At 54.5% G+C, this 14939-nt stretch overlaps 1 protein-coding gene across 1 annotated transcript in view; it reads left to right on the top strand.

Annotated features, from left to right (window-relative positions):
- NUP210 (nucleoporin 210) overlaps positions 1-14939 on the top strand; it is a 93107-nt gene that overhangs the window by 41750 nt on the left and 36418 nt on the right. The window contains exons 12-18 of the mRNA XM_087818509.1: positions 1014-1169; positions 2326-2524; positions 7298-7443; positions 9391-9612; positions 11119-11292; positions 14138-14327; positions 14801-14907. Of these exons, the coding sequence (XP_087674635.1) occupies positions 1014-1169; positions 2326-2524; positions 7298-7443; positions 9391-9612; positions 11119-11292; positions 14138-14327; positions 14801-14907 (1194 nt within the window). The remainder of the gene's footprint in view (positions 1-1013; positions 1170-2325; positions 2525-7297; positions 7444-9390; positions 9613-11118; positions 11293-14137; positions 14328-14800; positions 14908-14939) is intronic.

Here is a 14939-nt window from a genome sequence, read left to right as displayed (position 1 = left end):
CCTGAAAAACAGAAAATAAAGCAAAATAAAGAAAATGTGGAATGCAGATGTAACTTCTATATGCATTTGTTTTTTTTGTTTTCGTGTTTTAAAATTTATTGCTTTCAGAGAGAGAAAAAGGGACGGAGGAAGGGAAGCAGAGAGAGAGACATGGATTTCTTGTTCCACTTACTTATGCATTCATCAGTTAATTCTTGTATGTACCCTGACCCGGGATCAAACCTGCAACGTTGTTGTGTTGAGACAATGCTCTAACCAACTGAGCTACCTGGCCAGGGCCACATGCATTTGTTTTTGTAAAAAATTGTTTTCCCAAAGCAGTGTAAACCTTCTTAGAGAGAAAAATTGAAATTCAAGGGAAAATGTCTCCAACCCCCAACCCTGCCACTTACAAGTGTTCTTGGGCATTTGTCAGCATGGACTGGCTCCTCCGGGGCTTGAGCCCTTGTGGCAGCACAGTTCCTGTCAGTCGTGTTTCCCTGGCGGTGATGACAGGTGTCCTGTCTGTGCACAGGTACCCACTGCCAGGTGGGTCACCTTCCTGGCCCCTCTTGGGTTCTGGGGTGGTGGCCCTGCTTTTAGAAGCTGCCGGATTGTCGTTTACTTCATGGCAGGGGACTAGGAGTGGGCAGGGGTGTGCCAGGAGGGAGCGTGTGTCTGGTCAGGGGCAGCATCCTGCACCTGGCTCCATGGCCTAGAGTCTTTCCATTCCAGCCTGAGCTCTGGGAGGTTCTGGGGCCACTGTCATGGACTTGTGTGCATGTGTGTGTGTATGTGAGCCACAGGGTTCCGAGACTGTGTGGACCAGACCGAGGAAGAGGGGAGAGCGAGGGTGGAGGCCGCCTCCAGTCAGGCGTGGGCTTGATGCCGTGGTTTTCCTTGCATTGGGGGACGCCGACCTGTGTGTGTGGGAAGATGAGTGTGACTAGATATAAGAGCGAGTGAATGTGAGTGGGTGTGTGTGAGGCAGAGAGAGACCAGCAGGGGGGCTGATTGGATGATCTCCCCCCTAGGCCCACGGCGGGAGTGGGAACTTCACTTGGTCTTCGTCAAGCTCCATGGTTGCCACAGTCACCGTCAAGGGCGTGATGACCACAGGCAGTGACGCAGGACTCAGTGTGATCCAGGCGCAGGATGTTCGGAACCCACTCCATTTCGGGGAGATGAAGGTGAGACCTCAGGGGCCCGCACAGCCCTGGGGTGGTGTCCAGCCCTCAGGCTTGAGAACCACCCTCCAGCGCTTGGTCTTAGTGTTGGCAGCAGGTGGGGTGGTGGTGGGCCAGGCCCCTGCCCTACCTCGGGAAGTCACAGCTGCATCAGGAGATGGAGCCGAACCCACACCAGGTGGGGGATGGGGCCAGGAGGGCCAGGGTCAGCATAGCAGGAGCTTCTGGAGTGGAGACCAAAGAACACAGAAGACGTGAGATAATCCGAACAAGTCACTCTAGAAAACTCACCAGACTTAAGATACGACTTTCCAAATTGGAAGGGTCACTGAGTGTTGTAAGTTCACAGGGAAGGGAAGGCCCAAGACTCCATGACACCCGGCCCTGGCCCCTTCCTGGCTCTACACCTGGCTCCACACCTGGCTTTTGACCCCAAGTGATGTGGGATCAATTCAGCAAAGGCCACAGGTGGGAGTGGTCGTCTGCAGCGGAGCCTGGTGGCCTGACCACACCTCCTTCCTTTCTGCCTGACCCTGACCTCACCCCCTTTTATTACATCATTTAGGCAGAAATCGAAGGTCCATGGTTAGGGTTGGACTGCCTGGGTCAGATACCACTACAGTCCAGCTCAGACAGGCTCTCTTACCTCCTGGGCCACTAGGCTCCAGCACAAACAGCCTCTCACCTCTCAGGCCACCAGGCTCCAGCACAAACAGGCACTCTTGCCTCTCAGGCCAGTGTCTTCCTCAAGTCATGAGGTTGGTAATAGAACCTTCTTAGCAAGGGGTCTGAGAGGAATCAGTGAGTTAGCATATTCTCACTGAACCTGGAGTCTGCTAAGTTTTGCCAAGTTTTGTTTGTACAAGTACTCACTGTTATTGATGATGGCTCTCTCTCACCCTCTACACTGTCTTCTTTACATTTCTCCAGCATGCTGAGCTCTCTTCCCAGAATGTCTTTCCTCTAGACTTTTGTCTGGTTTCCTCTGATATGGCTCTCAGATCTAACCTCCTGCATCACCTCAGAGAGGTCTTCCCTGACAGCTCTATCCCTGAACGCCACCCCAGTGCTCAGCACACAATCCTTTGAGTAAATCCCAGCAACAGGCCCTGCCTCTCCCTTGGAGCCTGATGACCCTGGTCCATGCCTTGTCTTCCAGGTGTATGTGATCGAGCCCAGAGGCATGGAGTTCGCCCCATGCCAAGTGGAGGCACGCGTGGGCCAGACTCTGGAGCTGCCCCTAAGGATCAATGGCCTGATGCCTGGCGGGGCCAGTGAGGTGGTTACCCTTAACGACTGCTCCCACTTCGACTTGGAGGTCGAGGTGGAGAACCAGGGCGTGTTCCAGCCGCTTCCAGGTAAACTAGCACTGATGAGCGAGCACCAGATAGCAGCGGGACTGACACCTAGTGTTCAACATGGGCTGCCTCAGGCTCCTAAATAGGGGGCTCGAGGCAGCAGGGGTCACAGGAAATGGCATTTGTCTTGTCCTCCATCAGCAGTGGTGTTGTTTGGACCTTACATGCCACGTGACCTGTCATGTCACTGTGCTCTCTCAGCTTCAGTTTCCACATCTCTCAAATGGGTGTCATCCTAAACAGAATTGCGTCACTGTGCCCGCTTCAGTGCCTGGAGTGCATCAGTGCTCAGAATGCACTGTTAATAGGGGATCTGGTCAGTGACAGAATCGCGATACCTTTGAGACTTGTCAGGCCCAGCCCTCCAGAGCCATCCTAGCCGCGCACAGGACCCTTTCCTCTTTAGCACCCCCTGCAGGGTTTGGGTGGTGATGTCAGTGGCACTGGGGGCAGTGGAAGTTGGTGTATAGAGTGCCAACCTTGCCCGGCACAGGGTAAGTAAGTGCCTTGTGTGTGTGTGACCTCCTGAGACTTCACAACCATTGTGGGAGGAGGAACTGTGGTCGGGTCATGTGTCCGATAAAGACTGAGGCTGCGTAGCCATCCAGGGTCACACAGGGGCACAGGGCATGATGGTGTACAGATCAGAGTATGTCTGGGATGCTGATCTGAAGCCTCAGTCCTCCGAAAAATGGGGCCTCCCAGGGAAGTTGGCTCAGGGGCAGTCAAGGGCTTCCTCTCCAGTTTGCAGATGAAGAAAAGCAAGGACTGCTGAGCCATTGAGGGAAGAGTGAGGTCTGGGCAGAGGGTAGAAGTAACAGGGAAACAGGAACAGTGTTCAGTGGGTGGGCTCCTGAGCCTGGGCCCTGAGGTGGGCTATCTGGGGACACGGGCTCACACAATGGACCTGGAATGGCTGAACCTGTTGAATCCTGAATTGTGAAGGGCACTGGAGGGCTTGGACCCTAAACCTCAGTGTCCAGGCAGTGGGAAGTCCCTCATGGTTTGTGAGCAGAGGAGTGATGCGTGATCCTGGCAGGTTTAGGAAGTGGAATTGGCAGAGATATTTGTAGGAGGGCCTGAGGTGCTGAGCAGCTTCCATGTGACCGCTGCAGTTGTGGTTATTCTTGGAGCCGTGTCACGAGGAGCTGTGCAGAGGAAGGGGGCCATGTCTCTGAGACACCACTGAGCAGACATGCTATGTCCTTCTCTGGAGGGGCTGCTGTGTCTTCTCTGACCATCCAGGAGAATCTAGTTATGTGAGATCTTAAGTGTCCTCAGTGAGGCAACAGTTTAGGATGGAGGAAGACAAACAGTTTAGGATGGAGGAAGACATTATGCATGGGAGAGAGTCCCACTGACGGCAGGAGAGGAACCTACTTCCCCAGCACTGCCCCCACAGGTGTCCTGGTAGGGAGTTTGCAGGCTCAGCCCAGGCACCAGGTCAGCATCCAAGAGGTCCCAGGAATAAAGGACAGGCATTGGAATTCCACACTCCTGGGTCTGAGTACCCCTTCAACATATTGGCTGTGTGATGTTAGGCAAGTTGCCCAACCTCTCAGAGCCTTGGGTTCTTCATGTATAAAGTGGGGACACCGGCCCCTTGCCTGCTGTGAGGGTTACAAACGAATGTCCCTCAACGCAGGGCTGGGGTTTGTTCATGAAGAATGCAGCTGAGACAAATCCTGTGGCATCAGAATTTCCCTTAGAAAGCTCCTTAAGTGTCTGTCCCCCAATGTAGAGCATATGTGGCTTTGTGAAGGTTTGTGGTAGGGCCCAGGTTATATGAAAAGTCCTAGTCAGGGTAGAGAGACAGGCATCGTGGAAATCCATGGGACTCTAGAGCAGATGGGGTCAGTAGACTGAGTGACACCTGCCCCAGGCCACAGGAGGCTCATGGGATAGAAACGTGAGGGCAGCTGTGATCCCAGTTAGGCTGACGGGCTGCTGCTATATCTCTGTCTCCCTCTAAGTGCACATCTGTCGTCTTCACCAAGTGAGGAGCACACATGATGGTTCTTGGAAAGGGGCTACACCAGGTCCTCTGGGCAGCTGCGGTCCAGGCACCACCCCTGCCAGCACCTTTTGGGTCAGTTTGGGGCCTCACCCTCTTACTACTGGACTTGGCCACTGGAATCCCATTTCTGCGTTGTCCTCATTGTTGAAGCCCCTTAAAATCCCCTTGAGTTGTGGGCATACTGTGAACTTCTCCATGGAGCCCTCAGGATCCGGCTTGGCCAGGCTCACCCCTGGGAGTGGCTGTGCCTCAGACCTTGTTCCACCCTCGCCCTTTCTCCATGCTCAGCCCAGGCTGATCTTCAGCCCCCTCAACCCCCGTTCACTGAGCTCCTCCTAAGTGCTGTGCCCTGGGGGTCCCCCAGTAAACAGAGGTGTAGTCTCACCTTCACAGCCCTTACCATCTGGTAAGACAGGAGGCTCCGCAGGCAGGGGTGGTGCTGGGACTGTGCCTGTGGGGAGCACGAGTCCTGGGAGCTGTTTCAGTCCTGGGTGTGAACCCACCGAAATGCCCAAACATGTTCCCCAGAAGAAATGTGCTGAAGACAGTGCCTCTGCCAGTTTGGAGGTGTGGGGTGGCTGTTCAGAGGAGGTAGTAACTGAAGGATGGGACTGGGAGGAAACGGGGAAGAGTATTTGGAGGAGCAGGAAGAGTGTGTCTGCCTAGTGACCCGCAAGGACGTGGTGCGCCTCAGCTCCTGCTGGGTGGGCGCCAGTGGGCCTCCAGTTTCCAGGGCAGGGCCTGTGGAGCCAGAGTGTGCCCCCCAGGGCTCCGTTCTTCAGCATCTCTTCCCACCTGTACAAAGGGCCCACCTCCCTTCTTGTAATCCAGGGTCGTGTCCAGATAAGCATTTGTACGGGCTCCCTGTTCCCGACAGGACGACGGCAGGGTCCATCACCCGTCATTTCCCTGTTCCTTTTGTCTGTAATTCTGGACACACATGGCCTGTTGGGCAGCTTCCATGTTTAGGAGCACCTGGGCTTTGCCTGTGGCTCTGGCCTACCCTTGGCCACATGGGGCCTTCTACCCGGGGACCGGCAGTGGCCTTGGTGAAATGGCATGCATTGCAGTGTGTCCTAAGAGCGCGGAGGAGGTTGTTTTCAGATGTCCACAGCAGCTCTGACTAATCGCCCCAAACTGGAAACAACCCAAATTACCCATGAACTGGTGAATGGACAAGCAAATTGTGGGACACCCTGACACTGGGACTTCTCAGCAATGCAAAGGAAGCAGCCATAGACCATGCAGCAGCCTGGCTGAGTTTCAGAAATACGCTGTGTAGACCAGCCAGATGTGAAGAGCACAGTTTGTCCATGTGCAGTGTGAGGAAACTGGTCCCTGCTGGGACTGAGTGCAGAGCAGTGGCTGCCAGGGACCAGGGCTGGGGAAGGAGGGGCAGCTCATGGGTGTGGGTTTTCTTGTTGGGGGTGAAATGTTCTAAAATTAGTGGCGGTAGTTGCACAACTCGAAATGTGTTCAAACCACCAAATTGCATGTGCATTTTAAATGGGTGATTCTGCATTATGTGAGTTGTATTTCAGTAAAACTAAACTACAGTGGGGAAATCAGAATGGTATAGAGATGTCCTCCAGCGGAGGAGTGGCTGGGGATTGCCCGGGAAACCTCGTGAGGGGCCTGGGGTGGGAGGTGGGGGTTGCTGTTCTGCACCCTGGTGGGTTGGGGTTTCCCGGCAGCCAGAACTCATGGCATGGTCTGTGCATCTCACTGTGTGTAGATTTGACCTTAAGAAAAACAGCCATAAAGAAGTATTGAGCTGTAGATAATTATGTGTTCATAAAGTATTTAGAATGAAGTGTTCTGACACTTGCAACTTACTTTTAAGTGCATAAAATATAATATCAATTGGTGGATGGGTAGGGGATGGATAGATACGAGAAATAAAGCAAACTGGTCATTGTAATTGTAGCATCTGGGGGTGGGAATGTGGAGTTTCACAACATACCTTTTTCTAAATGTCTGGAAAGAAAACAAAATTCTGCTGCACTCCCACTAGAATGGCCTTTTAAAAAAAGGGTGGAAATTACCAAGTATTGGCAGGGATGTAGCGTAGCCATTAGAAAGAGTATAACTTGTTGTGACCATTTTGGGAAAGATACTAGGCAGTTGAGAGCAGAACATACGCATGCCCCTAGGCAGTTGGGACTAGGGGTACACACAGCGCTCTTAGGGGACATCCAACGGAGAGGCCGAAATCTGTCCACTAGAAGCGGGCACCGAAAGAAATGTTCTCAGCAGCACCGGGCACCATTGCCCTGTGCTGGGAACAGCCCCGGTGTTTGCATGGCATGGAGGACTCGGTGGCAGACACTTCACACAGCAGAATAACATATACAGATGTGGATAAAAGATCTACAACATGCAAAACATAATGAGGGATCTCACCATTAACACCGAGTTGAAGAGGGCAGACACAAAGGAGTGTAAAAGCGACTCCCTTCATATAAAATATAGAAGCTGGCAAACAAGGCAGAACAGTGCTGCTCCTTTAGGGGGGAGCCAGTGACCGGAAAGGTCTGTGGGAAATTCCAAGGTACAGGTCCTGGGTACAGGGTGTGCTCAGTTTATGGGGGAAAATCGTAGTGAACTGTGTGTTTCTGACAAGCGTACCTCGTATGGGAATTATGATTTTACGATAGAAAATTAGGCTGTGTGTCTAGCCCAGGATGAGGGACTGTCCTCCCGCCGTGTGGCCAGCGAGGTGTGTTCACGGTGACTGTCTGCTTGTCTTCCTGCAGGGAGGCTGCAGCCGGGGGCTGAGCACTGCGGTGGCGTCAGGGTGAGAGCCCAGGCCCAGGGGCACACTGCGCTCCTGGTGAGCTACAAACATGGCCACATCCACCTGAGTGCCCAGATCACCATCGCCGCCTACCTGCCCCTCAAGGTGAGCCCGGGACTCCTGCTCTCCACTGCTTCCCTGATGGGAATTATTCATTTGTTCTGGTGAATTTGTGTGTTAAAACCCTGATTATTCAGAATAGCTTTTAGAACAGTGATTTCTTTCTGTGATTTTCGAGCTGACATTAGGAAGCATGTAGAAGGAGCAGAGCCTCCCTGGTGGTGGATGGTGACTGCTGATACCCATCGGATGAAATGGTACCCTCTCTGGGCCTCCAGAGATTAAGACTGAGGGGCCGATCCTGGTGAACTCCAGAGTTACCCTGCAGGGTCTCCACAGAACCCTAGAATGGGGACAACGGCCCTGGCTTGTGGGTGCAATTCTGGGGCCTCAGGAACCTGGCACAGGTTTGGATTCTCTCCCTGCCTGATGTCAGGTGACCATCAAGCATCTGAGTCCCAGGGAAGCAGTCACAGCACTTGAGGTCACAGCACACTGCTTCAGGTTTGACACCAGCTCTGAGTTTGAACTCACCAACTCTGTGAGTCTGGCTAATTTAATTTCTCTGGGCCTCAGTTTCTCTGCCTGTAAAATGGGGCTAATATAGTACCTACTTCATAGGGTTGTGGTGAGAATTTGCTGAGGGATGAGCAAAGTGGGCTTAAAACAGTGCCTGGGAGGTAGTGAGGGGTGAGTGAGTGTTAGTTGTTAAAATACGAATAAAAGAGAACTGGACCTTCCTCCAAGGATAGTTGTGCAGGTTTCACACAATAGCTGCCTCACAGAAGGATCGTGAACATGATCATGTCTTACTTTGAACTGTGCTGCTCACATGGGAGACCTGGAGAGGGTAAGGTGGCTCCTCCGTTAGGGGAGGGCTGAAGGCGTGGCCTGCGCGGCCTGCCCCCAGCCTCCCTGCTGGGCCAGCCAGTGCCTGCATTTCCCTGACACTCAGCGGCAGCCTCTGGGACAGCTCTGGTCCCCTTGGCATGTGATTGTCACCCATTAAAGAAAGCTCAGTAACATTAGCATACTTCATCTCAGAGCCCTGGCCCTGGGCATAGTGTCTGATACAGAGAGACCACAACCAAAGGTGTTTTTTAAAATTGAGGTATAATTGACATGTAACAGGGTGTTAGTTTCAGGTATACAACGTAGTGATTCAGTGTTTGTATGTATTGGGAAATGATCACCACAATAAGTCTAGTTGCCATCTGTCACCCCCCATAGTTAAAATTGTTTTTGTGATGAGAGCTTTTAAGCTCAACTCTTAGCAGTTCAAAACGTGCAGTACAGTATTGTTACCCACCATCACCATGCTGTACGTCCTGTCCCCAGAGCTAATGCTCACTGACTTGGTGCTGGAAGTTGGTACCTTTAGACTCCCTTTACCATTCCTCCTCCAACCCTCCCCCAACCTTGCAGTTATCAGCCTGTGTTCTGTACCTATGAGTTTTTCGTTTGTTTTTGATTCCACATGTAAGAGATCATACACTATGTATCTTCCTCTGTCTGACTTATTTCACAGCATAATGCCCTGGCCCAGGCACTGTAGACTGTAGTCAGCTCTGTACCAGCTCTGTGAGCACTGCCTTAGGGACCCACACGGCCCCTCCCGGGGACTGCAGACTGTTGCCTATGATTTGCTGCAGGAAACAACCGTGTGTGAACATCTCTGCGGGAACGTGTGTCTGTCCTTCCTGGCGTGTCTGTAGGTTAGATTCCAGATGGGAAGTGCCTGTGTCAAGGGCAGTGGGTATTTTTAAGGCTTTTACTGGATTGTTGTACAAAAGAAGCAGATCAGTTCCTGCCTTCTTCCTCCCAGCGGTATGTCAGGGGGACAGAGTTCTCCCCACGGCACTTTTGCACCAACCCCGGGCATGTTGCTGATGAGCACAGGAGCAGCAGCTGTGTGGCCTCCGCAGGGGGCAGGGCCTGGCTCCCGTGTGTGCCTCCCAGAAGGGCTGACACTCTTCTCCTTTCCTCCCACAGGCTGTGGACCCTTCCTCTGTTGCCTTGGTGACCCTCGGCTCCTCACTGAAGATGCTGTTCGAAGGAGGTCCCAGACCCTGGGTCCTTGAGCCATCCAAGTTCTCCCGAAACGTCACCTCCGAGGACACGCACAGCATCAGTCTGGCTCTCTTTGGGCCCCCTGCTTCCCGTAATTATCAGCAACACTGGGTCTTCGTGACCTGCCAGGCCTTGGGCGAACAGGTGAGAGGACAGCCACCCCCAGACCCACTTTGCCCAGAGGGAGGGTTGTAAGTCACGTCCCTTCAGTACCTGCTGTCCTCACAGCGTCGTTTTATTTAATCTTCAAAGTAGCCCCGAGAGAGGCTGCAGCTGCTGCGCCATCTCCCAGGCGGGAGGCGGGGCTGCAAGGCGAATGCTCAGTGCACGTGAGCAGAGCTGCAAGGTGAGCAGGGGGACCCTCCCGTCAGTGCTGCTCTGATGGAGCTAGTGAGTCCTGGCTCCCTTTCAACAACCTGGTGACCCCACCGCCAGGTCAGGGTGAGCGAGACCAGGGACAGTCAGATGCCTCTAGGGGCAGCAGATCTTGTAAAGAGGGAAGTCACAGGGCCATGCTTGGTAGGTCTTTTTGGTGTTTCAGGATAATCTGTGAACCCTAATATTTCTTTCTGTGAAATCTCTTTTCTTAATGCTGAAAACCAGGAAATTAGGAGACTGGTAGACTGAGCAAAACGTGTCTGTGACCGAATCCCTTAGGGCTGGAATCGCCTGGATCGAGGGCAGCTTGCTGTTCAGCCCCTCGCCTCAGGGCCCTGCACTGAATTGGCTCACAGACAGTGGGGCTGTGCCCTAGAGCGGGAAACAGAGAGCAAGGTGGAGGCCGGCTGAGTCATGGAAGAAAGGGCAGAGCGCATTTCTTTGGGGAAGTGAAGAATACCCTTGCACGTTTGATAGTGCACACACATGCACACACGCCACCCAAGGCACCCTTGTGAAGTCAGCCACTGAGACTGCCTGGGTGTGAGCAGAAAGCATGCATAGTGATGCACAAAGAATAAGAAAAATAAATACATAATAAATAGTACCAGGGTAGAATAAATTTAGCCAAGAAGTACGTTAGAGATGTTTCTTACCCCTGGCTTAATGTGGTCGCCCGTTTTCCTCCCAGGCTGTTGGAGGTGGACCCCTCAAAACCCCCCTACTCCATTGGTCTATGTATTACTTCCTGGGGTGTCAGGCTGGAGGCAGAAACCCTGCAGGTCAGCATGGAAACTGCCCTTTGCCCTGCCTCAAGGTCAGGAAGGGTGAGGGGCTCTGGACCAGGCCATTCCTTCCTGCGGAAAGTGTGTGTCCCTGAGGGGCCAGGACTCCCTTCCCTGCCCACCCCTCGCAGGCCCCAGTCCATAGCACTCCCTCCCTCACACCTGCACCTCATCCTGACAAAGGCATTTAAAGGGAATTTGCTCCTGTGGCCTGGGGCTTTCATGCCGTGCTGGAAAGCCACAGGGTGTTCCCATCACCTCTTTCTGCCAAGAGCAGGCAGTGGTTCCGGCTGACCTCTAGAGGGCACCAGGGCTCCCATCTCCCATGCACAGGTCATCGGACCTTTGTAAGCCCCCCGCCCCCCATGTGGATGTCATCATCATTCCCATTCTGCAGAAAAGCACACTGAGTCCATGGAGCTGGGTGACGAGACAAGGGCACAGTGAGCTGGTCCTCACGCTGGTCCTGACTGCTTCTGCCCCCCAGGTCATTGCCCTCTCTGTGGGGAACAAGCCAAGTGTCACCAACCCCTTCCCTGCGCTGGAGCCTGCCGTGGTGAAGTTGGTGTGTGCCCCCCCCTCCAGGATCGCCCTGACGCCCGTCTACGCCAGCCCCCAGCTGGGCTTGTCCTGCCCACTGCTGCAGCAAAACACACCGGTGGTGAGTGGCACTGCTGGGCGGTGCGGCCGCGGGGCATCGGCCAGCCCTGCGCGGTGGGCACTCTGTCTGACTGTACGTGCAGGGGTCCCAAGACCTGGAGAAGTAACAAGACTCAGCAGTCCCGGCAGCTAGAGGCGGTGCCAGGTGCCAGTAGAACCTCTGGCCCCAGATGCAGCTGCTTCTCTCTGCAGGGCATTTGGCAGTTTGTAAGAATCTTTTTTTCGTGACTGGAGAGTGTTAAGGTGGGCCTGTGTCGGTGGCCGTGCGTGTGTGGTCAGAGCGAGGGCTGAGAGGACAGGTGCCCGGCCGGTGTGTTCTCCAGGGACTGCGTTTCGGACGTAATGTGGGCAGAGGGTAGCATGTCACTTGGGGTCACTCAACAGCAGGGCCACTGCTGGCCTCGCCCGTCTCAGAGGCGGAGACTAGGCTTCTTTTCACTTGGCCCTTGATAGCTGCCGGCTGAGCAGCTCCTCTGGGCCAGGCGCAGCTCCGGGTCCTGGAATGCGGGCAGCCGGGGCAGGTGAGGCATCTTCCCCACAGAGGTGGCAGGCAGGAGGCCCACAGATAGACAGGTGGGTCAGAGGATGGGAGTGCTGTGGAGGAAGCGAAGTAGAGTGTGAGGTAGCTGCTGGCGGGGGCCCCTTCAGATGGAGCCAGCAAGGCCTCAGAGCAGAGGGCATGTGCCATGTCGGCCCCACGTGGGGCTGAGAAGAGCTGAAGTAGGGTGCCTTGGGCAGGTGGAACAGTATGTGAGGGTGTCCCTGTGCCCGCATGATAATCAGAAAAGTCCTTTGCTAGGAGCTTTCACCTCCGTGCCCACTGCCTCTCACCAGGACTGTCTGTGGGACCAGAGTCCTGGCACCCCTTCACAGATTTGCCCACGAGGCTCAGAGCTGGGCAGGGTCCCAAAGGCAGAACCTAGATCTGCCCAGCTCCAAGCTCAGTGCCTCCTCAGTGGCCCATGGAGCTGCTCCTCTCCCAACCCCAGCCCTGGTCCCGCTGCCTCTGGGGCATGGGGGTCCTCTCAGCTCTCTGCAGTTTTCCAGAGAGCCCTCAGTGTGGCTCTTCCTCGCCTAAGGGAACCTTTCTGAAGCTCTTTATGTCAGCAGCCTCTCCCACCCTGGCAGCCTTCGAGATTTGGGAGTTGGCTTCTTGCTGAGAGAGTAGGATGAAGGGAGGAACAGTAATGTTCATCCAGGACTGCGTCTGGGGGAAGGACTGGGGCACCCAGAACACGGCCTTTGTTCCTACTCATAGCCATGGCTCCCAATTTGCGTCCAGAATACTTATAAAATCCTTGCCCCCTCAGGTGGTTGTGCTGACCTGCACTTACCGTTTGCAGCGTGCTTCACTTCAGTGTTCTCTGGGGGCGAGAGAGCTAGGGCTGGGGGAGGAGCCATGGGAGGGTTTGTGGGCTGCGTCTGTCAGGGCAGATGAGGTGAGGCTGCTGTGACAAGCAGCCCCAGGTCCCAGTGGCCTCACACACACAGGTTTACTTCTGCTCACACTGCCTGTGGGTTGGGTGGGCTGGGGGCCCTGCTGAGTGTCACCGTGATCTTCCTTCTAAGACTTAGGTGTGAGCGTTGCCAGGTGGCACTGTGAGACGAGGAGACCATGTAGATCATGTTCTGACTATTAAAGCTTGTACCTCCTGGAGTTGTGTCAAGTCACCTGTCACATTTCACTGGCCAAAGTAAATGAAGTGGTCACTCCTAACCACAGGGGCCAGAGAAATAGAGTCCTTCCTCCTGGACCTGTGCCTGACAGGACTGTCCTGTTTCCCTGCTTGCCTGCTAATTACAGCAAGCCAGGCTCTTTAAAATGATCACACACAACCCTTTCATAACAGAGTCCTGGGAGGTGGGTGTTGTGATTCCCATTTCAGTTGTTGAAACCAAGGCTCCAGGGAGTCGGCAGCTGGCCTGGGCGGAAAGGGGCAGACCTGGGGCTCGAGTCCAAACTCTGGGACCCAGAAGTCCAGTGGCTTAGGGTCCCTGCTTTGCTGCTCACCCCACTGCCCCATGCTGTTTGGGCAGGGAGGGGAGGGACGAGCCAGGCCCTGGGGTGGGGGTGAGGCTCATCTAGTGGACTTCTAAGGTGGTGGTTTGCTCGGGGGCAAGAGGGAGAGTAGGGGGTAGAATCCAGGTTGGACTGAACCCTGTAGGTCTGCCACACAGCCCCTGAGCCTCTTTGCTCCTTCCCTCCCCTGGGACTGTGCTTCCTCACCCTCGGTGTGGGGATGGCAGCTCCCACGTCACTGGGATATGTCAGGAGCAAGGAGCTTTGCAAGACCCTTGCAAACTAGGTGGCTCTGGGAGATTTTGGGTTTGGAATTGGCATTCCTGTTAAACCACATCCAAGAGACACATCCTGGAGGGGTGGAGTGTGTGGGGGCAGAGGGGAGGCTGTAAGGATTTGCAAAGGTGGGGACTGAGAGGAGGGCAGCAGCCTGGCTGGGGTGAGGGGTCTCAGGCAGGGTCTCCCAACTTGGCTCTGTGGATGTCTGGACGGGATTCTTCCTCTTGTGGGACTGTCCTGTGCACTGCAGGGCATTCAGCAGCACCCCTGACTCTATCCCTGGGTGCCATTTGCACCCCGTGCAGTTTATAATCCAAAGAGCTTTTAGGCATCATCAAACCCCTTTGCCTCTGCTGAGGACCGTGAGCTAGAGTGAGATGCCAGGTTGGCCAGGTCCGTGGCAGCAGGTCCGAGGACTGGTTAGTGACACGCCCCTCATGAGGCCATAAGGCAACCAGCTGGGTTCAGAGTATACCATCTTCACTCGGAACATTGTGCCCAGTGTGGTCTAGGCATGGCCAGGGCACCTGACCTTGGCTTCTTGCAGGTTCCTGTCTCCAGCCACCGCAACCCCCTCCTGGACTTGGCTGCCTATGACCAGCAGGGCCTCAGATTCAACAACTTCAGCTCTCTGAGCATCCAGTGGGAGTCCACGAGGCCGCTGCTGGCCAGCATCGAGCTTGACCTGCCCATGCAGCTGGTGTCCCGGGATGATGGGAGTGGTCAGAAGTTGCATGGTGAGCTGGGGTGGTGAGCCCCTGCCCCAGGACAGGAGAGAGAGAGCAGTGAAACCCACCGGCAAGAGGCATCTGAGGAGTGCTGGTGGCTGCTGGAGCTGTTGTTTAGGTCTCCCTTTTATCTGGGATGTTTAGGGAGCATTGTGAGCTCACTACTGTCCTTTAATACTTACGTCCTATTTGAGGGGCAGGGAACAGGCTGGGGCACATCCCTCGCAACCCTCAGTCCCAGGTTACATCGCAGGACAGCCTGACTTCCACAGCCTGGGGTTGAGCCTGTCTTTTCCAGAGTGTCTAAGTGCTTCAGGCCACCGTCTGTGTCAGCCCTTATGGTACATAAAGTTTCAACAAACTCAGCTGTCTACTTTCAGGACTAGGGAAGATTTAAAACTGCAAGTCAGAAGGAGGGAGGGGCTGTTTCACAGGCAGCAATGGGCAAAAGAAGATGTGGGTCTTCCTTTTCCTGGACTCAGGTTTGCAGGCCGTCTCGGTCCACAAGGCATCGGGGACCACAGCCATCTCTGCTACCGTGACCGGCTACCAGCAGTCCCATCTGCGTGCAGCCAGCGTGAAGCAGCCGGTATCTCCCAGGGCACACTGGTGGGGGGATCG

The sequence above is a fragment of the Miniopterus natalensis genome, chromosome 6, assembly GCF_054644295.1.
Source record: "Miniopterus natalensis isolate mMinNat1 chromosome 6, mMinNat1.hap1, whole genome shotgun sequence".
NCBI classification, from domain to species: Eukaryota; Metazoa; Chordata; class Mammalia; order Chiroptera; family Miniopteridae; genus Miniopterus; species Miniopterus natalensis.
Note: the sequence above shows the minus strand (reverse complement) of the source record. Positions and strands in the feature narration are given on the sequence as shown.